The 26,010-nt window shown below is 35.9% G+C and overlaps 1 protein-coding gene across 1 annotated transcript; it reads right to left on the bottom strand.

Moving 5' to 3' along the window:
• Nucleotides 1-1,348: 1,348 nt before the first annotated feature.
• Nucleotides 1,349-19,949, bottom strand: LOC121424394 (acid-sensing ion channel 2-like). Its single transcript, XM_041620062.1, has 14 exons — nt 19,768-19,949; nt 16,613-16,815; nt 14,051-14,224; nt 12,993-13,082; nt 11,768-11,908; nt 9,270-9,432; nt 8,518-8,633; nt 7,977-8,140; nt 6,689-6,896; nt 6,110-6,182; nt 5,002-5,059; nt 3,562-3,635; nt 2,945-3,020; nt 1,349-2,694 (listed from the first exon to the last, which is right to left on the bottom strand). The coding sequence occupies exons 1-14, from the start codon at nt 19,845-19,847 to the stop codon at nt 2,344-2,346; spliced, it is 1,971 nt and encodes a 656-aa protein (XP_041475996.1). The 5' UTR covers nt 19,848-19,949; the 3' UTR covers nt 1,349-2,343.
• Between the last annotated feature and the right edge of the window lie 6,061 nt (nt 19,950-26,010).

Raw genomic sequence — 26,010 nt, 5'->3', positions numbered from 1 at the left:
GTTTAGAACAAGGTATGTGCTACTTGAAGATGGTATTGTAATTATAAAATGCTTGATAAATCTTATTCAGATTTATCTGAGCACGAATTGCAAGTGAATTATTGCATGATGATTAGACAGATTGATGGTCAATCCATTGGAATAGAAAAATCAAAAGGGTTTGAAAAAGGTCAATATGTCTTGGAGTTATATTTGCATTTATAGAGGGTGGAGAGATCAGTTATAAAGTCCCACAGGTGAACAGATATTAAGAATGACTCATTCACAAAATGTTGTAATTTTCATATTCATTCATTAGAGAACACATGAAACAAAGTTAAATTACACTATTGTCTGAAATTTAGTTATAATCGTCAGATAAGGTATATATATAGCCACATTACACGTTATTGATATTATATCACCATGAGAAATGCATGAATATTGTTGAAAACATCAATATGATATTGGATTTAACTTGCTTACAGTTGCATCAGGATGTTTTATAACACTTCCTACTAAGTTTCATATTCCAATGTGAAGCTTGCACTTGATACCAAGTAATTCTTATGATTAAATTGATATTCAAAGCTATATGAGTAAATGGTAAGAACTATGAAAACTAATTGTACCATTTAGACTTACAGATGTAACACACTTTGAAGAAAATCTTATATAATGAAAGCTAAAAGTTGAAAACTTTATTTGCTAGATTCAGCATTTGCCAAGTGTTCTAGATATTTGATAGTATATTATAACTGTTATTGTCATATATAGTATGCAAAGCTGTGCAGTGCTATTACTATGTTTTAAGACATTGTCACCCGATTAGGGGTTTGTGTGAAATATCATATAATTAGAAGGGTATGCTCCCAAATTAAAGAGGAGGAATGTTAAGTATTTAAAGGTCAAGTCCGCCTCTCAGCAAATGTTTATTTGAATCAATAGAAAAAAATCAAGACAAGTATAATGCTGAAAATTTCATCAAAATCGGATGTAAAATAAGAAAGTGATGACATTTTAAACATTCGCTTATTTTTCACAAAATAGTGTATGCACAATTTAGTCACATGCAAATGAAAGAATCGATGATGACCCTCACTCACTATTTCTTTTGCTTTTTATTGTTTGAATTGTACAATATTTTCAATCTTTAAAGATTTGGCAATAAGGACCAACTTGACTGAACCATAAAATGTTAAACAATGATAATTCCACAAGTTTCTAAAATACAAAAGAAATAGTGAATGAGTGATGTCATCAGTTCCCTCATTGCAAACCGACCGGGATGTGCATATATTTATTTTGTGAAATTAAGCGAAACTGAAAAATTTCATAACTTTCTCATTTTACATCTGATTTTGATGAAATTGTCAGTGTTACACTTGTTTGATTTTTCTCTTTTTATTCAAATAAACTTTTTCGTGTGGTGGACTTGTCCGTTAATGAAAACTGCAGACAGTAGCTTCATCTTCGGGACGTATGCGCAGAGTGCAAACATGGATGACATTAAACAGAAGCAGACACTAGTTAAATATATATGTGCTAAATGGTTACTTTTTGCGTTGTCCTATAATAAGAACCCACTATTAATGAGGTAATTTTTAACATAAATTAGGAATTCACATTTCTACAGATTGAGCTTTATTTCTACTCTTTTGAAATATGAATACTGATGCATTCAAGAATGTTTGAATGGTTGATAAATTCAACAAGCCTGAATACTAAAGCGATCGCAGTTCGCTGATGGATTGTTATAACTTCATCTTCGGGACGTATGCGCAGAGTGCAAACATGGATGACATTAAACAGAAGCAGACACTAGTTAAATATATATGTGCTAAATGGTTACTTTTTGCGTTGTCCTAATAAGAACCCACTATTAATGAGGTTATTTTTTAACATAAATTAGGAATTCACATTTCTACAGATTGAGCTTTATTTCTACTCTTTTGAAATATGAATACTGATGCATTCAAGAATGTTTGAATGGTTGATAAATTCAACAAGCCTGAATACTACAGCGATCGCAGTTCGCTGATGGATTGTTATAACTTTAAGTTCTAGGTTACAAGAAATGACCCTACAGAATGAGACGATACACAGCTCAGTAGCAGAGTGTCTAACTAACTCAATGTATACAATTCAGGTGTCGTGACTCGACTAACCTGAGGTTAATGGTCAAGTCCATGGAGAGTGTAAATGTGTGCGTTAATGGACACTAGTAACATCGAAACTCTAGATGAACAGGGATGGTTTACATCAAAATCCATTCGTACTGTATCTAGAAAAGTGATACAATATTATGAGTTTACATTTAACAATATTCAATGTCACATGGATATTCATTGCTAATGTTTAAAATCACAAATTCACTTTGATGATCCCGATATCGAACAGGACTACGAGTGCGACGACGACTACCGTTGATGAAAACACAAACAGCGTACCCAGCACCACCAAAGTCCGATACCACTGAGCTCGAGGAACCTCTTCGTCGTGATCAGGCGAAGACTGATTGAATTGAGAATTCGATTTATGATCATCGTATGCTTGCTCGGATTCTTTCTTGGATTTGCAGGACCTGCAGAGGAAATTCTTGCCGATGATATTCAGGAAGCCGGCAAATAGGAATAAGATCTCTCCCATTGACATGAACGATATCCCGAGGTAGAGCCCGAGGAGGCCTCCCAGGTTCCCAAGAAGACTCTCCAGCTGATGACGAAATCAAAAAGTAACATCGTAAATTAATGATCCCACCGCTGCCACCTAAAGTCCTTATCCATATACTTTGAAGGTTTGTTTTACAATCAGGACAACCATCAGCTGTCTCATTTGAATAAAAAAAATCATTGATTAACCTTAAAAAGTCAGTGTTGGAAGCGGAGAATCTGAAATTGATTACATCTGACTGACTTGAAATTAATTCTATATCAATTTATTCATGTACTTTTCAAGTTCTTACCGTGTAGACGGGTAGCTGTAGATTTAGCTCGTAGTTCAGTTCCTCGAAAAAGACCACCAGATTCACAACATTTTCCCTAAATGAGAAAAGATTCCTACAAGTAATACATCAGTTTTTTTAATCAAGCAGCTTCGTTTGAGAATACAGATAAATCAATTAAAAAAGAAAAAAATCATTAAGAAACGACAACAGAAGTTTTAAACGGATAAAGCCCTCGAAAGATAAGAAAGGGAAACACAAACTATTGCAATAGCAGAGATAATTATGTCTTAGATGCGAAAAAAATAGAAACGTAATTATTTGCCCGCCCACGTGCGCAACCAGTCGATTATATCTCTCCTTTTTTTACCCACTCATCATGGGCGGCCCAGAAGATTTTTTTAATATAGTGAGTGTGGGGGTGGGAGAACAATACGACCTAAAAGCAAGAAGCTCTAGCTAAAAGTCGGACGCCTTTTTGTAGAGTCAAATAACTCAGACCTCTCTTTTAAATATTTTTTTCTTTCTTCCTCTTTTCTTTTTTTAGTTTTGTTCATTTTTCCTTCCCTTTTTTCACCACATAAAGACAAAATCACGGGGCAACCCCCCCCCCTGCGGCGCTGCCCCTCATTATCTACCTGGTTTTCCTTGAATCTGTGATAATCCTCTCCAGCTTGTTGTTAATGTTCACGAGCTGTTCGGCGAGATGTGTCTTGGTAAAGCAAGTGACAAGAATGAAAATAAACTTATTGTAAACAAGAAACCTACAGATGGAAATAAAGATGTGAGCTTATACCTTCATAAATTTCGACTATTCATCCATGGGAAGGACAAGGATGTTCAGATAGGAGGAACAAGGATCTACACTCTAAATTGTATAGATGTAATCATGTAGTTGACTGTAGTTAGTGTAGTTAGGGGCCAATCAAATCTGGATTTTGAATCATAAAGATTGATTTTTCAATCTCAAAGGACTTTAATTGAAATCCTTGAAAATGGAAAAAATAACTCTTCATAAAGATTTAAACGAAATCAAAAATTTCATTGGTCAATAACCGCATACATTCGTAATTCCAAAGCTTCGTTCTTCCGAAGGTTCGTAAGTCCGAAAACGAAATGAGGTTCGTAATTCCGAAGGTTTATTAATCCGAAAACGAAATGAGGTTCGTAATTCCGAAAGTTCGTAGTCCGAAAGCGTAATGATTAACGAACCTAATTTCGTTTTCGGACTAATGAACCTTCGCAACATCGAACCTTATTTCGTTTTCGGATTATATCGAACCTACGGAATAACCATGATAACGAACCTTTGGAATAACGCCACAAATGTTCGGATTAACGAACCCTTTTACGTTTTCGGATTAACGAACATCGAGGTATAGGCAATTTACGTGTTTTGGAATTACGAACCTTCGGAATAAAGAACCTTCGGAATTACGAACCTTTAGAATTACGAAGTGTAACCGTCACTAACTACAGTCCACCTGTATTTATATTTTTAATCTTTGCAATTTTCGTAATTGGTGTTGCAAGAAAATATTTGCGATCAATTGCAAATATTCTGTTGCAAATTGACAACTGATAGATCAACGTTAGCTGTAGCAAATTAGATCAAACTTCTTGTTTCAAGGAGCAAATTAACAATCAATCACTAATTTGCAATTAACTGCAAGACATATGATTGATTAAGGGACCAAAAATTGACTTGCGATTGATTGCAAGTTTCTTGCAACACCCCATTAGAGTGTTAAAGTGATGTCAAGTTTTTGACAATGAAATAATTCTTTTACTCCCACTCCCCCTCATCCAGAGTCCTCATCTATTCTTATCATTTCTTTCTTTCTTTTTCCTCATCTTCTTTTTCTTCTCCTTCGAGTTTTGTTTGTGGTTGTCGTTCATGAGTTTGGAAAAGAGAAATGACTGTGAATAAAAACGTGAAGAGTATAAATTAATAAGCATACTTGCTTGCTTTAGAGAGAAATATTGGAATTCATCTCTGAAGCGTTACTTCCCAAAACTATTATGCCAGACAGGAAATACAATGCAGTTCTTTTAATCAATTTAAATTTTTTTTTTACCTCATATCTTGTTGATGGCCATAACGATGATGATACAGTTCGCCTGTATGACTCCTCACTATAACAATTAGTAATAATAATAATAATAATAATAATAATAATAATAATGTACATTTATATAGCGCTTATTACAATAGTTTCTAAGCGCTTAACATTTATATCTTAAAGCAAATTAGCAAGTAATTAAAGAATACAAAAATAAATCTTATGAAATATTTCTAGTCTGAAGGTAAGGGGAAGGGGACGAAAACAAAGCCAAACAATTAAAACCAATTTTTTGTAAGATTGAGCGGAGAGACCGCATGAGAAAGTTTCCGTTTTAGAATGCAAATTGGTCAATTCAAGCACTTGCACGGCATTTACGGGAAAGCTTCGGAATGACTCATTACTATAAGATAATAATAATACCCAATTTTTATAAAGCGCTTTTCCCAGAATGGCCCAAAGCGCGTTACAGCATATTATTACCCCGGTCATTGGATTTATTTCAATCCCGCACGAAAAGTGCACAATTTCCACTCCCTGGGGAGCATTCCTTGCATTCATCGCAGCCTCATTATGGCGCTGGCAAAATCAAACATACAATATCTTTCGCATCCTACCGGGTACCCATTTAGCACCTGGGTCGAGAGTGGCACTGAAGTGTGGATTAATGCCTTGCCAAAGGACGCTAGACCGCGGTGGGATTTGAACACACGACCCTCTGTTTACAAGGCGAGAGTCAGAACCACTACACCACGGCTCTTCCACATCAGTGAAGAAAAACGGTTCCCCTTGCTGTCAGAACAGAATACTCCCGAACCGAATAAGCTGCGAATTCGTCCGAATACACGTATTCGGATCCGGTTGGTTTCGGGAGTATTCTGTTCTCCTTCCGCGAATAGAATGCGAGAAAGAACTGGAGGGTTCGGGAACATTCGAATTCAGTGAAACCATCCGAATCAGGTCGTACTATTTCGGGAAAAATCGGTCCGAATTTATTCGGGAGGAATTTGGTTTTGGTGTAACCCTAGCTTAAAGGTTATCTCTTTCTGGGTCGAATTCGAACCCATGACCCTGGAAGTGACCATAAACCATAACGAGGTCATTTTAATTTAAATATTCTTACCTGCATGGTATTGGGCAAGAACACTTCAGGGTGCTAGTATCGTAGAGATATTCAACAAGTTGGCGGCATTTTTCTGCGTTGAAAAGAAAAGAAATCATAACTACAGATTGGACAACTTTCAATTCCCTGTCAAAGCTTCAGCTGACAGTCGGTTTGGCGCCAATGATGAGTGTGTTGCAATTATCAAGGACATAGTCTATGGTGATATGACAGGATACAGGGATATACATGTATTTATTGTCTAAAATTACTTATTCAATCATGTCCTCATTTTAAAACAGCTAGCGCCACCTCCCATTGCGACAGACCAGGGTGGGGCAAGGGGCGACGGTCTTTATACCACCCCCTGCGGTTTCATTAAGTGTCGGGTGTGGGGCGATTAAAACTGAAGAAAAGTGAAGGATTGAGCAAAAATAAAAAAAAATGGATCTGGGAGACTGAGAAAAAAAGTTATTTTTAAGTCAAAAACGTTTTGCTGATCTACGGGGTTGGGAAGGTAGGACGTATTACAGCTCATCGTGTTGGGGTCAAACCCCCCTCTTAGCAAATAGCTAGATCCACCACTGACAGTCCAATTACCTTGCCTTGAGTCGAGAGCGCTGCATTGGGTGTAGTTGCTAAACCTGATGTCAGTGATGCAGCCACAGGATTGGCGTAGGGTAGCCTGAAGACATTGTTTCTGACAGGCGTTTACCGTGTAGGAGAACGTCTGGGATGTGAAGTTGGTGCCTTCTCCTGCCCTTGTACATGGTTCACCGTACCGACCTCCAAGACGGGTGATGTTCAGCTGAAAACCGTGACACACACAAAAAAAGTTACTCCAAAATTCACGGTCTGAGAAAATGAAATCCATGCAGTCATTAATGTTCGGGGGGAGGTGCACTATGTAAAATAAACATCAATATAAAAATATATCTATTTAGCTTTATAAACACGAAAATCCTGTAAAAGTACACTCTAAATTATAGGGATTTAAAATAAGTCCAGATGGAATGTAGTTAGGGAGCAATTGATTTATGGATTTAGTTTTAATCCTAAAGACTTAAATCTAAATCTAAAATGATTTAGATTTTAATCTTTCGAGATTTAAAAATGAATCTTAAGGATTCAAACTAAATCCGGAATTCGATTGGTCCCTAACTACAGTCTATTTGGACTTATTTTAAATCCCTGTAATTTAGAGTGTAGCCAATTACGTACTCATACGGCCTCACAAAGCACTTTGCGAGCGAGCGATGCAATTATGTAACCATGAACCCATTCCTACATCTCTTTCCAAATATTTAACATTCAATTATCAGGTACATGGACATACTACAAGATTTATGGATAATTTTCAATAACCACGTGTCCGCACAACTTTATTGAAAAAAATCTTCTATCTACCAGGCCGGGGTCCATTTATATGGAGCTCCCTCCCTTCTGAAATAAAAAAATAAAATTCTAAATCATTAAATATTTTCAAAAATAGGTATTGTAAATTTCTGTTGGATAAAATTAACATTTTAACGGTTCCTAGGTACAGGTTTATGTTTTCTTTGTTTTGTATTGCTTCGTTTTTTTTTCTGTTCTTCTTTCAATTGTCTGATTTAAAATTATTATCTTAAGAATATCATATTTTATGATAATTTTGAGGTTTGCCTATTTATTAGGGCAGTTCCTTTCTGGCCGCAACCCACTTTGCAATTTTATGTATCCTTTCTTAGTTTCTTGTATTGCTACTTATGTTGTAATATGTTTACTGTTTTATTATGTTAATTTTTGACTGATGTTATACTGTTATGTATTTTTATTAGAAAGTAAATTTGAATTGAATTTGACTTTGAAGTTTCAATCAGGATCTGTGCCTGCAGACTATATCACCCACCTTCCTTAAGCCAATAATAGTCTTCTGACCAGTAGATGCAGTAAGTCCGTTAGTCTCAGGGAATGGTTGTTCTGTCTGACCGTGGATGGAGACCTTGACCCCTGATTCATCCGTCAGGATCCCTATGTTCTCGGGCTGTTCCGTGAAGAGAGTCAACTGCAATCCTGAAAGCATAAAAATTACAAATCACCAAACACCACTGCTAATGATATCCCAAACCCATGGTAACAATGATTTAATGATATATTGGTGGCATTGGTGGTGGTGATGATGATAATGGTGATAATAATGATGATAATGATGACGACGACGATGATTCATGACCAAGCTGATGGTACATCTGAGGATGAATTGATGATAATGATGGTGATATAATGGTGGTGGTGATAATGATGATGTTGGTGGTGATGATGATGATAATGGTGATGATGGTGGTGGTGCAGGTGGTATTGATGATGATGATGATGATTATGAATCATAATCTATGTCTGACCCAACACGGGGAACAGATAAAAACTTCAGAATACAATCATTCGCATACCATAATTTGACCCAGTTCTGCCTGACCTCAGTGTCGTCGTGGTTGAATCCTCCAACATCCTCCCATTAAATGTAAAACAGTTTCCATATTGACTGTGTTCAAACCTCGAAAAATTTCTGTTAAAAAGAGACACACCATACAGAACTTCATAACCCAATCATGTGCTCATGCTACAGGCTTGTATACAAAAAACAGATCATAGGGACCCCGGGAAGAACAGGTTGGCTTTAGCCAATCTGGAGCGGGTCTATCCCTACGATTCTGTATTACATGCATTCTAAGTTTCATTACTGTTATATTGTAAATATGTTATATTGTTTTTAACTATTTGATCATGTAATGTTTATTTTGTTTATATTTATGCATTTTTTTAATGGTGAATAAAAACCAACCAACCAGGTACATCAAATGTGCTCATTCTGAACTTTTCTATACTCGGTGTATCAGAATAAAAAAGAAATCAAAATAATGTCTTTTCCTTAGAAAAAAATAAACTCCGTGACAGCAAAAATCGTATCTCATTAAAGCGCATTGTATTGGAATTATAACATTACTGTACGTGGAAGTAGATATGTAGAATAAAGTTTCCTTCAATTTTTGATAAAAATTGCTTCCAAATGGCAGTGAAATTGGACCCCACACTTTTTAGTGGTAAAAATTGCCCCTACTAGCAATTTTCTTTTAGATACGCCATTACTGCGGTCTATAGAACCAACGATACATCAGAGTGATATTGCATTCCCTTTCATCACCTGTAGCTGCAAGGACGATGATCAAAGCTACACTGAAGGATAAAATCTTCAGCCTGGTGTCCATACTCTTCAAGTTCGGCTCTTGTAGGGTTGAGGAGAGCTCGAACATCAGAGAAGTCGGGTAACTGAGACCGATTAAAGATCGCTTCCCAATTCTCTGCTCCTGTTTTGAATCAAAAGTTTAAGAACCAAGACAATTACTTCAACTTCACAATCCGATTTTAGCTGTTTTATACAAGTCGTGTATTTAGGAACAGGATTAGGGCTTACAACAATTATGACCGCACAGTGGCCAATTATATGCATATCAAGCTTACGTAGAAATTTTTTAAGTGTGCGTTATTTACTAATGGTGCTGACTGTAATTATGATTCAACTGATCATTTGAAATTAAGGAAATAAAGGCCATCGTTTGGCTCTCTCATGACATTTTAAAAGTAAACTTCTAAAGAATCTTGCCCACTTGTTGCACCACAAATCGCCGCCCTGTACAAAAGGTCGCCTAGCGATAACTGTCCAAAAGTTGACACCACAAATTGTCACCCCTGCATAAAGTGTCGCCTCATTTAGGTGTCAATTTGTGGAGGAGGGGACACCACAAATTGTTTCCCCATTTCAGTTAACAAACGGAATAGTTCACAGAGTTGCAAATGCAAATAGACCATTTGGCTAATAGACGAATTGGTCATTAGACCAAATGAGAATTAGACCAAGTATATATTAGACCAATTGCAAAAAATATACCAAATTATTAGTAGACCGAATGGGTTAATCCCATGTGCTATTATAGACAAACGGATAATATGGATAAAAACCGAATTTTCCACGGGCTCTGCTGCTGTTTTCTATATAAGCCTTCGCAACGTTAAAATGTCAGTTGATCTAGACTATAGATTAGACTAATGGCCGATTAGCCTCATACTATACATGGTCTAATTCCATTTTGGTCTACAACCAGTTTACCTTTTGGTCTAATTGTCATTTTGCCTATTTACTATATTTCGTCCCATTTCCATTAGGTCGAATTTCTATTTGGTCTAATAAGTAATCGGTCACTTGGTCAATTCCTGTAATGGAAATATTTATTTTGGATTTAGACGAAAAAGGTGACTAGACCATTTGGCTATTCTGCAATTATTTTCGACCAATTCCTATACATTAGACCAAGAGGAGGTTAGACAAAAACTGCTACGAGAGCAAATGGGTTTAGCTAGTATGGTATTAGACAATCAGAGAGTTTGACCAACTGCTTCTGCTTGACCAAGTGTATATAACCCCCCCCCCAAAAAAAAAAAAAAAAAAAACTACAGTAGTAGTGATAAATAATAATAATACACACATATACACTCACACACGCCAACACTCTTCTCTAACACAACGCACACAACCTTACCAGAAACAATGGCACACACATGGGCCCCGTCTTACAAAGTCTTACAAAACTCTATGGAAATCCATCAGTGTCATAATTTTTTCAATAGGAAATTTGCAAAATGTACTTAATAAAGAAAGGAGATCACACCAAATTATCCAGAAGTCAATGAATTTATGAATATACATTTATATCAGATAAAAAGAATAAAAAAGCATTTTATATGTTGACTTTGCTGACTTTCCATAGTTGCGATTGATTGGATCAATCGTAACTCTTGGTAAGACGGGGCCTAGGACGCACCAATACCACACACCAGACTGGTGGCTGAAGAAAATTTGTGTAAGGGGCGACAATTTGTGGTTCTAGGCTTCTTTTTGCCGACACAAATTGGCACAATATGCTTCAAATTTGAGACCGGCACGTGCAGCACAAATTGTCGCGGGGAGACAATTTGTGCAGGGGTGGCAATTTGTGGTGTTGAATTTTGCACATTGTCGCGGGGAGACGGTTTGTGCAGGGGCGACAATTTGTGGTGCAACATCCACCTGCATGATGTGTCTGAGAAAGATTAATAGAAAGTCAATTTTCCCGTACTTATTATTCTTATATCTCCAAAGTACTATAAATATCCTTCCACGTTACTTTCCTTATCCTTCCACAATCCTGCACTTATCTTTCCCCATTCCTTGATTTATCCTTCCACATTCCTTCATTTATCCTTCCACATTCCTGCCGATTCTCCTCAATCTTATGCTTATCCTTCCACATTCTCGTACTAATCCTTTCTAAATCTTTTACTTATCATTCTCGTACTCATCCTTCCACATTCTTGAACATAACCTTCCTCATTCATGCACTATCTTTCTTCATTCCCTAACTTATCCTTCCACACTCTTGTATACTTATCCTTACACATTCCCTTACTTATCCTTCCATACTCTTGTACTTATCCTTACATATTCCTTCACTTATCCTCCCACATTCTTATACTTATCATTCAAAATTCCTTTACACTTTCTTTTACATAATCATTGGCCACATTCCTGTACTTATCCTTTATTATTCCTTCGTACGCCATTTCACATTATTGTACTCCTCACCACATTCCTGTATTCATCCTTACCTGATATTCCGTTCCACGCATCATAGAAGCTGAAATCAAATGAACTATCATCCCAGTAGCTTTCAAAGAAGCTGAATACATCCTCAAGATCTGTACGTTCAGGTTGAGAAGCCCCTGAATCACTGATCGAAGAACTGCTTTCTGGAATGAACATCGAATCAGAAGCTCCATATTAGTGAAACAGAAATTTTGATTGAGATTTATAATTCTGTATTAATCACAATTACACGGGTAACGATAAATAAATGTGTGAAGTTTAACATGTACAACAGCTTTGGCAACTCTTTTATCTAAATATTGTGTGAAAGAAATGGATGAAGATATATATATATATATATATATATATATATATATATATAACCTCTCTACGAAAATAGTGGATTTTTACTATACATTGTAAGATCATATGGGATAAGCGGGGAAAAGACAAGGGAAAAGAGTCGGCTAAGTTTTTCCTTCTGACATCCAAAGATGAAAAACTTAAACGAGACGAGATCTCTTTCTTTTAGCTTGGTTTATGAATTTAGATTCCGCGCTTCAGGAGAGAATTACAATGCCTTGTTTCACGCGCCGGCGGCACTTCTTGTCTTCCCAGTTTACTCTGTCTATGATACCAAAAAAAAAAAATCGAGGCTTGTGGTCGGAGCTAGTAATGGTAATGGGTACCGGTCCACAAACCCATCCCATCTTTCAAAGCTTTGGTGCTATGCGCCGGATGTATAAAACTTTGGTAACATGACATTTGGTTTTGCGACAACTTTTCTGGTCTTAATATTCCAGATGGCACAGGATTAGAGTTATAGGATTGTAATAGAGTTTTTGGTTCAGAATGATAAAAAGACGAGGATTGGGGTTTAATTGGTTTAATTAGTTTTGTAGGATGAGTTTTATGTTTTGCTTAACGTTCAGATTTTCAATTGAAGCAAAAGTCGCCGGAGCGCATGCATGGAACTAAAACTTAATTCCATCTCCCAGCACTCGACATTCTCATGTTTTGAACCCTCTATCTGAAATAAAATGTCATGAATGTTCTCAATCATATTACTATATTATTTTGAAAGCCAAAATGTGGATCGATTGGGGAGGGGGCGAAGGGTGTCTATTCTATTAACGGCACTTTCTTTATCTTTTTTTATTTGGTGGGGGGGGGGGGGTGAAAGACAAAGTGCTCTATCCAAGCCCCCATCCCCATCTGTATGTGTCAAAGTTTTATATAGATAAATACCTGACTGGTTAGACATGCTAGATGAAGATGATTCCTCGAGTCCGTTGAAAAAGGCGTCATCGAACCAAAAAGAATAATCATCAGTTTGGCCTAATTATTTTATTTGGGGAAAGTGAAAATTAATGATTAAAAAAGAACATGAATTACGGTAAACATGTGAGATGTCTATAGTGGGTGTACGCTCGTTATCCCAAACGTGTTAAAATGCGAGTTGCATACTCCAAAAAGTTTGTCAGTTCGAAAGGAAAGAAGGGGTTAGATAATCAGAATATTAATGACATTGCTCGCTAGGTTCGTTTTTCCGAAGGTTCAATAGTGCAGAAAAAAATAAGGTCCATATAAAAAATTAAGAAAATTTTGACAGACCTTACTTCATTTTCGTACTATCGAATAGTTTTTTCTTTTTTTTTTTGAAACGAAATAACAAACCTTATTTCGTTTTCGGATGATTCAATCTTCGAAATATTCGAACTTTCGGTTAATCGTCGGATCAACCGTTTAATGGGCGCTTGCCACATCAGAAATCAAATGCAAGATGCGTCTTAATGAAACGGTAAAGAAATGGCGTTTACATAATAAAGTTTTTAAAATCTGAATATCATAAAACACGTTTAACGCATCCGGCAGTCTCTCCTGCATATCAGTAGTGCTGAGTCTGCTGACAATGAACACAACTAAGATGAATTATTATTCATAAAAACACTACTTTTATGATAAGACAATACTAAGTTCATTGACCCTAAATGACATTTGACCTCGATCATGTGACCTGAAACTCGTGTTAAACAATCACCCCTATGATCAAGTTTCATGCAATACATCCATTTTCTATCAAAGTTATGACATTTCAAAAACTGGTTAAGATTTCAGTGTTTATAAGTTCACTTACCCTACATGACCTTTTACCTCAATCATTATAAAGACGATCAGTGATAATGGATTACCTTTTTCATATTTGTGTCCAAGTTTCAAGAGGTATAACTTTCAAATGTATGATGACATTAAAAAAATACCCCCAACAAGGTGTAACTACAGCATGAACATTCGGTGTTAATTACCTGTATTACCATCGAGTTCAACCAGGTCTTCGAATCTAGTGTCGACAAGCTTCGATCGCCTCATCATGTTGGCATTACAAATGGTAACGGCGGGGAAGTCCAGGGAGGATTCGGTGATGATGTCGGTTCGAGTTGAGTAAGGGTAGGAGATGAAGTCATAGACGATTACAGTTCCTATGATAATACCGATGACAATGACAATGATTTTATTTCTTGACGGCCCCTCCTGGGGGCATGGAAGAAATCACAACTTATAACAATGGCAATAATAGGCATAAGAAAAATACAATGGTAACAAAAAAAATAAATAAAAAGAAAGAAAAAAAAAGAATCAAACATGATGATAACAAACATATGTACAATACAAGATCAATAATAGAAACGGGCACAAATTAACCACCCCACCCCAGACATGCCAGAGAGTATCTGGAGACCGGTACAAAGACACATACCCCACTGAGCATGTGTGGGCGCAATTCAACAAAATCTGAAATCATGCCCTAATACGAGAAAGTAACCAAAACAGCAACTACATTTAAGATGATTTTAAAATTTTGACATAATGAATTTACAAAACCTTGACAAATTTTTCAAGTCTTTTGTATTTCTCATATTAAACAGCTTGTGCATTTTAATCACATTTGGTCTAACAGAATAATACCCTCTAATTAAAGCTTTCCTTTCATTTTTAAAAGCAGGACAATTTAACACAAAATGAAACTCGTCACCCGGCTCATGCGAGTCACATAAAGTACAAGATTGCAAACCTTGATTAGGCAAGTAACGACCATTGGCAACAGGCAATCTATGATTTCCACAACGATATTTACAGAGTTCAATCCTATCTGCAAAATCTAACTTCACTAAATAGTTCTCAAAACCAAAATCTTGTTTGAATATCCTATAATTCATGCATAAACGATTTCTATTAATTTCAGTTTTCCATTCCTGTTTGGCAATATCATCCAATCTGAGACTCACAGTTGACTTAACCCACTTAACGTCCAAGACCATATTCTCAGCACTCCACAAGTTAGACATCCCACATCTATCCAAAATGTCTTTTACTTTAACTATCCATGGTGACTTATAAAGGTCCCTATCATGAAGTTGACGCAAAAGCCTATAAATCATACTTGACAACTTAGATTTTCCATTTACACTTTGACGAATCCTAGCCCAAAAATTTATCATACGCTTTTCAATAGTATAATGCAAACTGACTCTTCCCAATTCACCATATGCCATGCAATTTGCAGATCCTCGACTAAGCCCAAGGAGGCTTTTTAAAAACTTCTTATGAAACATTTCAATACCATCTACATCACCAAAACCCCCAAACCGATGATAATAATATGATTAGGTATAACACGATGATGACGATGATGAATGATGATGGCGATGACAACAGTATATGATCACCGATTACGATATTGAAAGTGGTAATGGAAATGGTAATGAATGTGAATTGTGAATGATAATGATGGCTACGATGCTTGGGGAGATAGTGACGGTAATAATGATGATAATGATTGTGATAATGATGTTGGTGGTGGTGGCGATTACAACAATAACCATCAATGACGATAAGGAAAATGATAAAGATGATGATGACGATGATGATAATGATAAGGAACGCTTTCAAGAACATAGAAAGTGTATGGTCACATGCCTTTAATGACAATAAAGAGCGACCAAGAAGTCTTTGTCAAAAATCGATGAATCGAAACAGCAGGACCGTCCTGGGCTCTGGACAAACGATATATTTTCAATTTTTCGTCAGCTTCGAAACGGTTGTACCCAACTACCAATTTTCCAAAAAAAGAAAAAAACGCCTCCAAGCTTTTAAAAAAGATTTGACTTGCATTTTAATACATTTTACTGTTTTTGAATTTGTTCTGCATGGTGGTGTGAAACTCCTTAATAGCGAGTTCAGAGACGTACGAGCCTTTTAGCGACGCGAGCCTATAAGGCATTTTAGCATTGAGTCTTATTTCTTAATATCAAGAATTATATTTCTAACATCAAGAATTGAATTCTTGATATCAAAATTTCATATCAATTCATTTTTTTATATATATCACATCTCCACTTTCCGTTTTCTTATGTTATTACATAAAATCATAATTTTTTCATTATTTCATACTTGTGTGAATAATGTGTCTCCCTTATAATAAAATAAGTTGCAGCAATAAATATCTAATGCACTAAATCAGTTGTCAGTCCATTTTTTCTAGTTCTTGGAGGAAAAAAATTGAATAAACCTATTTTCATGTAATAAAATACAAAAGAACAAGTGGAGATGTGACATCATCAGCCCACCTAATGAATATTCATGACGACTGTTTTCACAAAATATTGCTAAACTTTAAAATTCAATATCTTTGTTATTAGTTATCCGATTTAGATGAAATTTTCGGCATTTTGCTCAGTGAATTCTATTCTATCTACTAGGCTATGAACATTTTCAGCCCGGACCACCCCTTTAAGTACGTCATTTGAATTGTGGCGCAATTCGTGACAGTGCATGGAAACTTGGTTTTAGCGAAAACTCGCAATTACCTTGATGTGTAAAGACGCCCAGGCATACGAGGAACGCCGCCAACCAAAAGACCCTCTCGAGGAAGTAAGGGGCTCCAAAAATTTGGGGGAGGCCGTGGAAAGTGGTAGTATTCACGAAGTATTTCAAAAGTGTTCTGGCGGATCGATAAGGGGCATGAGCTTCACGATGGTCTCCAATATTCGGTCGTACCTCCTTATCTTTACTGCATGGGAATAATCATGAAAATTAATACAGCACATGTGATTGAGAGTGATAAATAAAAAAAAATACATTCTTGAATACATGTGTAAACGTACATCATAGTGGAGATTAATGCAGAGTGTGAACACACCTAAATGCACCTGAATTGCAGAAAAGGGGAAATTTGAGGGTAAAGGAATCCTAAGGGATATAGGACCGACAAACAAATATTTTTTTCACAGTTTTAAATGGTTTTGTAGACTGAATGGCAGAGCAAATTGAGAGATAGGTCGAGAATATTGAACTGTCCTGGACAGAGAATTTATGTTTTCAATTTTTAGTTATATATTTGTTGATATTTTGAAAAATGGCAGATATCGGTCTGTCACTAGTTAATCGACTCCGTAGAGCTTGAGCTGTCAGTAGGTTCTCGATAGTCGGGAATAGAGAGAGTCCAGTGTACCCACGCTGAATGGAGTAAGTCCTGCCCCTCTAATTGACCAATCAGGAGGTAAGAATGACTTTGGAATTTAAAATGAGAAATTTGAGATTTGAATTAAATATTTTAACCAATGGAAATAAGTTTTGCCCTGCCCATCAAAAACAGTGTCAGTGGATTTAGATCAGGTGACCAAAAGATTATTATGGGATGGAAACATAATAGCAAGTAATAAGAATCTTCTGGAATAGAGGTGTGAGCTAGGTAGCTTGACTGAGTGTGAATTGCAGTATAAAACCTCACGTTTTCCCTTTCTTCGATCTTTGCACTTCACTTGCACTTCCATAAATTGTATCCATGTCCCAGAGCATTTGCCAGCCCTCTTCTTCTTCTTCTCTTTCTTTCTTCGTCTTCGTAACCAAAATGGACTCCTGAAGAACCTGTTATTTAAGTTCAATCAAAGTTTGTCCTGCTACAGAAAGAAACTTAAAATTTTGTCGCCTGTGTCTTTGATTTGCCGAGTGAGCAACGAATTAAAGACTATTTGGTGAAGCAATAATCTTCAGTTCAAAAGCCTTCAATTTTGTTCTTGAAATTTAAACAACTGGATATGATGTATCTTCTTTACTTATAAGTTCAGTAACGAACTGCAACAAGTTAAAGTATTCCAAGTGATAGAGAGGAATGAACACATTTTTGTTGATCCTGGTGGAAACCTGTGGAAAAGGAGCTAGTGAACCGACCGTAGATATGGAGGAAACGTCAGTCACGTCGTAGCGAGGAACGTCTAGAGAGAGAATCCAGAAATCAGCTAAGTAGACAAGTTTCTTCCTATATAAAAAGTCATATATAATTAGAACTATAAACATTTAATCCAATAATACTACGAAGGACATTAAAAACTTAGGGCCCACGGACGGACTATCAAAACTCTTTTCTCCTTGTCCCTTTACCTTTTCCCTTACTAACTGTGTGAGTGACGGTGTGAATGTACATGTATATGTTGAGCTCATAATAATTTACAGTGTAGTTTGGGTGTTGCTAGTTTTATATTTTTTTATGTGAACCATGGTAATGGGTTTTAAGGAATCCAACTTATGAGAAAACCAAGGAAATGTAAGCATGAATTTTAGATATAATAAACAAGCGACCAAGTTAGAAATTTAAATCTTTTCTTTGTCTTTTGCGTTTACTTTACGGTGGTTTGTGTGTTAAACTCCCCAGCTCGGCAGTGGTGAGGCGGTGCTTTTCCTGAGCTAAACAAACCTTACCAAAAAAACATATTTTCCCCGCCCGCCGGGAAAAAGCCACTGTCGAGGAGAGGTTGGGGAGCGTTAGATATAAATATATAGGAAATGTCCTCACCTCTGGTCTACCAATGGTTTCGCGCCTCGGTACATAAAGACGCCCAGAGGTGAGGAAAATTCCGATAACGCTCTGCTTCAGTTGAAACATCGAGCACATTTACATATATATATATATTTAAACATCTTAAAGTTTCACGTATTGGCTTCTCTAATACTATAGTAACAAAATATGCTGAAGATAAATGCCAGATAAATGGTAATGCTTTCAAAGCCAATATAGACTGGCTGAGGGCGCGCATCCTCAGCCAGTCATCATATAACATCTGTCTGAGGATGCGCTCTCTGATTGATACCACACATTGTATTTACTCCTGAAGAAGACGGAGGTCCGTCGAAAATTCGAGGAAATAAAAACTATATTGGCTTTGAAAGCATTACCATTTATCTTCAGCATATTTTGTTACTATATATATATTTACATATACATATTATCATTTTTAAAGTTTATTTTCAATATTATTCGCATATAACAGACATTCACTCTAATCCCCCAAAGAAAAATATACATATATATCATCTTAAATTTTACGAATCCAAAATGCAGTTCAGAGTGAAATGAATGGCCAAAACCAAATCAAATCAAATCCTTTATTACCACAATAATATATATATAAACATTACAAATATACAAAATAGGACACAGAAAATTAATATGAACCTAGATAGGCCTACATTATTGTGAGGGGGCCAAAAAAAGGAAAACAGTCGTAAACTAAGGCATCCAAGAGAAAAAAGTAAACAACAATCGTCGAAATAGACATTTCTTAACAATATAAAGTAAATGAATGTGGCTCTCATTCTCATATCACTCTGAACTTTCGAAACAACCGTTGATAATATCAACACGATAATATATACATGTCATGTAAAAAAACATACAACAAATATAAATGAAAGAAATTAAAATCCAAACGTCGATCGCAGTATAATGCAATGATATTTAAAAACACAACATAAATTTTAGTTAGATGATTATTTATCATTCTTACTGACGTCATGAAATAGATACTCAGCCAATCAAAGTCAAGGAGAGATGTCAAATAATCTGACAACTTGCCTAACAATAATGTTGATTAAACTCTCAACAGGTCAAACATGCTGACCTCGAAATAAGAAAAAGTTCAACTGCAAGGAAGCAATTAACCAGGGAAGCAACGAGCATACATACCTCTTCTTGTCACCTACGATTATATCCCGGGCTTCAAGCCCTTCCATTGGAAATAAATTTTCCTTGCTTTTTGATCCCATGTTCGCCGAAACTATCGGTTAATTCCAAGAGAACGATTGATAATTTTGTCCCGTCTGACCGAGTTCTCTTTTGTCAATGCGTGCACCTAAAACACAGCCACATAATGACAGCTTCCCAATAATAGCTCAGACACTATTGTTAAACAGCTATTGTTGGAGGACCATTTCGCAAACATCCCAAAGAGCGATCGCCGTCAATTTATCTTTTAAGAGGAGTTGAAAGCACTTTCAGTTCGCATGTAAATGATGAAGGGATTATCTTGCTGGTTTTAATTAGAAGTCATTTGCTTATTAGGGAATGTGATAACATTTAATATGACGTCATTAAAAACACACACATCAGGGAGTTACGATTGATCCGATCAACCTTAGTTAGAAGCCACCCCCAAAAAGTTGATTTGAATAAAAAGAGAAAATCCAACAAAAATAACACTGAAAATTTCATCAACATCGGATGTAAAATTAGAAAGTTATGACATTTTCAAGTTTTGCTTAATTTCACAAACAGCTATATATTATGCACATCCTGGTGGGTATGCAAATGAGGAGGCTAATGACGTCATCCACTCACTATTTATTTTGTATTTTATTATATGAAATATGGAATTTTTTTTCTCCTTATTGTCAAGTGAAACAACGATTAATTCTTCCCTGAACATGTGGAATGAGCATTGTTTAATATATGATTCAGTCAAGTTGGTTCTTTTATGTCAAATCTCTAAAAAAAAAATGAAATATTGCATTATTCAAACAATAAAAACAAAAGAAATAGTGAGTGAGGGACATTATCGACTGTCTCATTTGCATATCACTGTTTTGTTAAAAATAAGCAAAACTTTAAAATGTCTTTTTTATTTTACATCCGATTTTGATGAAATTTTCATCGTTTTGATAGTTTGATTTTGTCTCTATTAATATTCAAATCAATATTTTTCTGGGGTGAACTTGACCTTTAAGTACATGCATGGAAATCCATCTGTCATATTTTTTTCTTTAGGAATTCGCACAACGTCCTTTGGAAACAAAGAGAACACTGAATCGTCAAGAAAACAATGAATGTTTGAATGTACATCACTATGATTATAAGATATTTTGACCATGGAGAACACGGATAGGATGGTCGTGCGGAGTATTTTGTAATGATGAAATCAAAGGAAGAATGATTTAATTTTAGGCTTGTCAGCAGTTTTTGATATCTTTTTTTTATCTAGGCCTATGTTTGCATAATTATTAGCAGAAAATTGCATTTACAAAATCATGCGAGGTATATATGGGACCATCATAATTTTTCACTTACATCTTGCATTACTGATCTGAGATACATTTTATGCAAACGGACAAGAGGAAAGTACATATTTGACTATTAGTTTAATGTTTTGTGTCTCATTGTGTTCACTGGCACAATAATCGCCACACCCTTTGAATCGTTACGTAACACGCATTTGAAAACGAAAAGGGAATCCATCATTCACTTGAATGTACCAAATGCATGTAGGGCCTACTCCATAGCAGGTATATAAAAGAATATTCATCGCCTTTCAAACAGAGGGCCGTGGGGTCGAATCCCAGCCATGGTGTGTTTCCCTTCAGCACTCGACCAAGTTGAGGTGAATGAGCACCCGGCAGAATAGTGAGAGAAGGAAATGAATGGAAATAGAGAAGGCAGAAAAAAGAGGGAGTGGGGGAAACAGATGGAGCGGGGTGGGTAGCCCAGTGTGGAGATAAGTTATATTACTGAAATTCCATAAACACAAAATAATAGATATCGCTTTATTACAATATCGATAATGTACATAAATAAAAATAAAAAACAATATCGATAATGTAAAAGGAAAAAAAAAGAGAGAAAATCATATTCTTGCTAATAAACTCTCTCAAAACATGGACCTAGTTAGGTCCATGCTCAATTACAGAAGTTGGTCCTTCGCGGAACGTGATGAGGTGCAACATTTTATAATGAGTAGACGTAAAACACGGGATACGATTGTAAGGCGTATAGCTTTCATAAATTTTATTATGCAAGCTTTATAGGCCTTCATCAGGCCCATGATCAGGCATGTGTTCATACAAAGAGAAACAAAGAAAACATATGCGAATAATGATAACAAGTAGCAGAAAGGTAACCACCGTAACAAAAAAGTACTGAACAGACAATTCACCATAACAAGTCAACAAGCAATAACATACCCCTTATTTTCTTACTTTTATGTATATCTGAAGGTATACATAGAAGTAAGAAAATAAGGGGTATGTTATTGCTTGTTGACATGAATTGTTTGAATATGAAAATGGATTACCGGTAGATGAATTATAGAAATCAAGATTTTCCACACATGACGGCTATAGCTACGCAATCTTTGTCCTATTTGAAGAACATGACAAATTAATCTAAACTTGTTTTATGTGAATAAATAACTTGCACACAATGAGGAATACCACCAGGACTGTGAAGACTATATTTCATAACCTCTGTATTACACGAAGAACATGACGAGTAACCGATGAAACTTATGACAATTGTATGATTACATGAATTATAATCTTTTTTTTATTGCAGTGCCAACCAAAATGATTACCCCGATGACCAGACCCCAGCTAAGCACCTTATACTGTTAAATATTATTATAGTATACTAGTATCACTTTCTTTGTTTTTCGTTTCTCATTATTCACAACAATTCCGTTCTGTTCGTTACGTTTGTCTGTCACCCTTTTTGTACTTTTCTGTTCAGTGCTTATTTGTCACCATTAATGTTACCTTTCTGTTAATTCATGTTTCTATATTTCCTCCGTTTTCTGAAAACGGAAGCATTCTAACCTTTCTTTGAAATTGTCATTCAAAAAATTCCATTGACGATGTGAAATAAAGGCATTGAAAATGAGTAATGCCAGAGCATCCCTGAGAAATAACGCAATAGTTATTTTTAGAACGAGAACGTCATGACCACGCCCACTTATTGTTCTTTTATAGCGACCAATAAGAGTTTCTGTCGTCTGCTGGTGAAAACATTCTTACGACAGTGTCCTTAAGCAAATAAATAATATATATTCATTTATTTATTTTGTCTGTTTGTTTTCTTTTATCATGCAGGGCAGGCCTGTTCAATATTATGCAAAACTGCTTTCCAAAGGCGCCCTGCAGTTTGACAAATAGGTGAAAAGGGGGTATGTGGCGGATTCATGAGAGATAAACGTTTTTAATCTCCTTTAAATGGGATTAAATCCACACTTGTCTTCATGGTCCAAGAAAATCCAAGGAAAACACCTTCTCATAACAAATAGTTAAATAATTATATCTTCATTGCCACAAGTCCCATACCCTGACCAATAAAATGTTGTTTTTCATCCTGCAGTCTTTGAAAATACAGCGTATACCGGGGGGGGGGGGTTGGGAGGGCAGTCTGCCCCCTTGACGAGTCACAACCCATGCAAAGGACCGTATCCCTGGCCCGCCTGACGAGCTTAAAGACCTTTTTTTCTTTTTTTTTTTGCTTGTCAATTTTTTTTTTATCTGGAACGAAATCCTATTGTGGTTGAAGACTTTTTTTTTGCTTCCCAAATTTTTGGGCGGACGAATTTGCTCCCCCCTTGTGGAAAATCCTAGGTACGCAGGGGCGTCGATGCATTTTTCAGATTGGGGGGGGGGGGCAAAATCATGAGTCAACATTCTAAAGGCACTCGATCGTACAAAACACCCACCCACAGACACACCCCTCACACACACACAGGTATATATATATATATGACTCATGAGATACAGACACGAATCTCGCCAACAAATAAATGCGAGCGCGAAGCGCGAGCTAAAAGTGTACCTGTAACTCATGAGGATACATATCACACTAAACAGATAATGCGAGTGCCGAGAGCAAGCTGAAATTTCTTTGCATTCTGACCTGAAAGCTTGATATTGTAAGTATTTTTGGTAGCAATGATTAAGATTGGTATCTAAAAGAACAATAGATGCGAGCGCGAAGCGCGAGCTGAAAATTTTGATATTTCGATCTGACAAAAAATGACAGCTCAATGGACGTTTTTGATTAAAAAAACAAGATATGTATCCAACAAAAGATTATTGCAAATCGAAGCGGGAGCTTTTTTTGAGGTATAGAACTGAAAACGGGACATTCTATTCACCTATTTAATCATGAAAAGTATGGGTTTTTGCTACAGAAATGATGCGAGCGCGAAAAATCTTTATATTCCAATCTGAAAAGCGGACATTTCGAGCACGATTTGAAATAAAGAATGATTTGTGTATCTCGATCTCGCTTGCTGAACATTACAATCTTATTTTAGTTTTGCTCAACCGGAATTATTGGGGGGGGGGGGGGCAAAACGATATGTTTGCTCCCCCAATAATTTCATTGGTGGGGCGATCCTCCCAGGATCGACGCCTCTGTAGGTACGCCACTGCACTGCATGAGACAGCAATTGCCATGTGCATCAACATCAACTATCATGGTACTAAAAAAAAATCGTTTCATCTTGATTTATTCTGTCATACCTTTTCCAAAAATGATGTAAATTGAAACTTTATTCTTCAATAATGATAGTTGCACTCATAGTGCTTTTGTGTTTAAGCGTATGGTTACCCCTGTCCTCGGATCCTTATACCCACACACAATATATGCACTTTTGAATGGATCTAACCCCTTTTGAAAAAAAAGGTGATTTCCTTCGTTATTTTTGTTAACTTTTTAATGGGAAATTAAACTATTCTTTGGTATCCGATCTTACAGAGCTAAAGTCTATTGTGGGACAGGGGGCACTACCGTGAGCCATTAACATTGCTATATTTGTATTTTGTTAAAGGTCAATTAAGTCCACCCCAGGAAAATACTGACTTGAATAAAAAGAGAAAATCAAAGTATAGTGCTGAAAATTTCATCAAAATCGGATGTAAAATAAGAAAGTTATGACATTTTAAAGTTTCGCTTGTTTTTCATAAAACAGTGATATACACAACTACTAGTAGGTGAGTCAGTCCATCACTCACTCTTTCTTTTGTTTTTTATTGTTTGACTTATATAATACCTACTTTTCAATAAATTTGACAATAAGGACCAACTTGACTGAACCATTGCTTATTCCACATGTTAAGGGATAAATTAATCATTGTACCACTTGACAATGAGGAGAATATCAGAATATTTCATGTAATAAAATACAAAAGAAATAGTGAGTGGATGACGTCATAGTCTCCTCATTTGCATACAGCCATTAAAATGTCACAACTTTCTTATTTCACATCCGATTTTGATGAAATTTTCAGTGCTATGCTTGTTTGATTTTTCTCTTTTATTCAAATTAAGTTTTGGTTGGGGTAGACTTGTCCTAAAGGGTGGTCCAGGCTGAAAATATTTATAACTTATACACAGAGTAGAACTCACTGAGCAAAACGCTGAAAATTTCATCAAAATCGGATAACAAATAATAAAGTTATTGAAGTTTAAAGTTGAGCAATATTTTGTGAAAACAGTCGTCATGAATATTCATTAGGCGAGCTGATGATGTCACATCTCCACTTTCCGTTTTCTTATGTTATTACATAAAATCATATTTTTTTCATTATTACTTGTGTGAGAAAATGTTTCCCTTATAATGAAATAAGTTGCAGCAATAAATATCTAATGCACTATATCAGTTGTCAATCCAATTTTTCTAGTTCTTGGAGGAAAAAAATTGAATAAACCTAATGTCATATAATAAAATACAAAAGAACAAGTGGAGACGTGACATCATCAGCCCACCTAATGAATATTCATGGCGACCGTTTTTTTTACAAAATATTACTAAACTTTAAAATTCAATAACTTTCTTATTTGTTGTCCGATTTTGATGAAATTTTCGGCATTTTGCTCAGTGAATTCTACTCTATTTATTAAGCTATAAATACTTTCAGCTTGGACCACCCCTTTAACTTCTGGACTCCTGCCATTCACAAGCTTTCTACAGATGTTCCATTTTCCATTTATTTTACTTATAATCTTAATTTGCTATGCTAATGTATTTGATTTTTTTTTATAGATATTTAAATGTTTTCAATGGAAAAGAATAAATGAACTGAATTGAACATTGAGACAAAAAATAAAAAATAAAACTTGATGAAAAATTGATCTAACCCCTTTCATCTGCGCTGCCGGAACTGTTTATTGGTCGCT

Source organism: Lytechinus variegatus, chromosome 11 (genome assembly GCF_018143015.1).
Source record: "Lytechinus variegatus isolate NC3 chromosome 11, Lvar_3.0, whole genome shotgun sequence".
Lineage (NCBI taxonomy): Eukaryota > Metazoa > Echinodermata > Echinoidea > Temnopleuroida > Toxopneustidae > Lytechinus > Lytechinus variegatus.
This window is presented reverse-complemented; position numbering and strand designations above follow the sequence as displayed.

Bases quoted from the DNA above. Each gene is read 5' to 3' on its own strand.
- LOC121424394 (XM_041620062.1), bottom strand. From the start codon at position 19,847: ATGGGATCAAAAAGCAAGGAAAATTTATTTCCAATGGAAGGGCTTGAA. The intron at 16,816-19,767 runs GTATGTATGCTC...ATTCCCATGCAG, and splicing joins ATCGTAGGTGACAAGAAGAG to TAAAGATAAGGAGGTACGAC. The intron at 13,083-14,050 runs GTAATTAACACC...TAAAATAATTAG, and splicing joins TGAACTCGATGGTAATACAG to GCCAAACTGATGATTATTCT.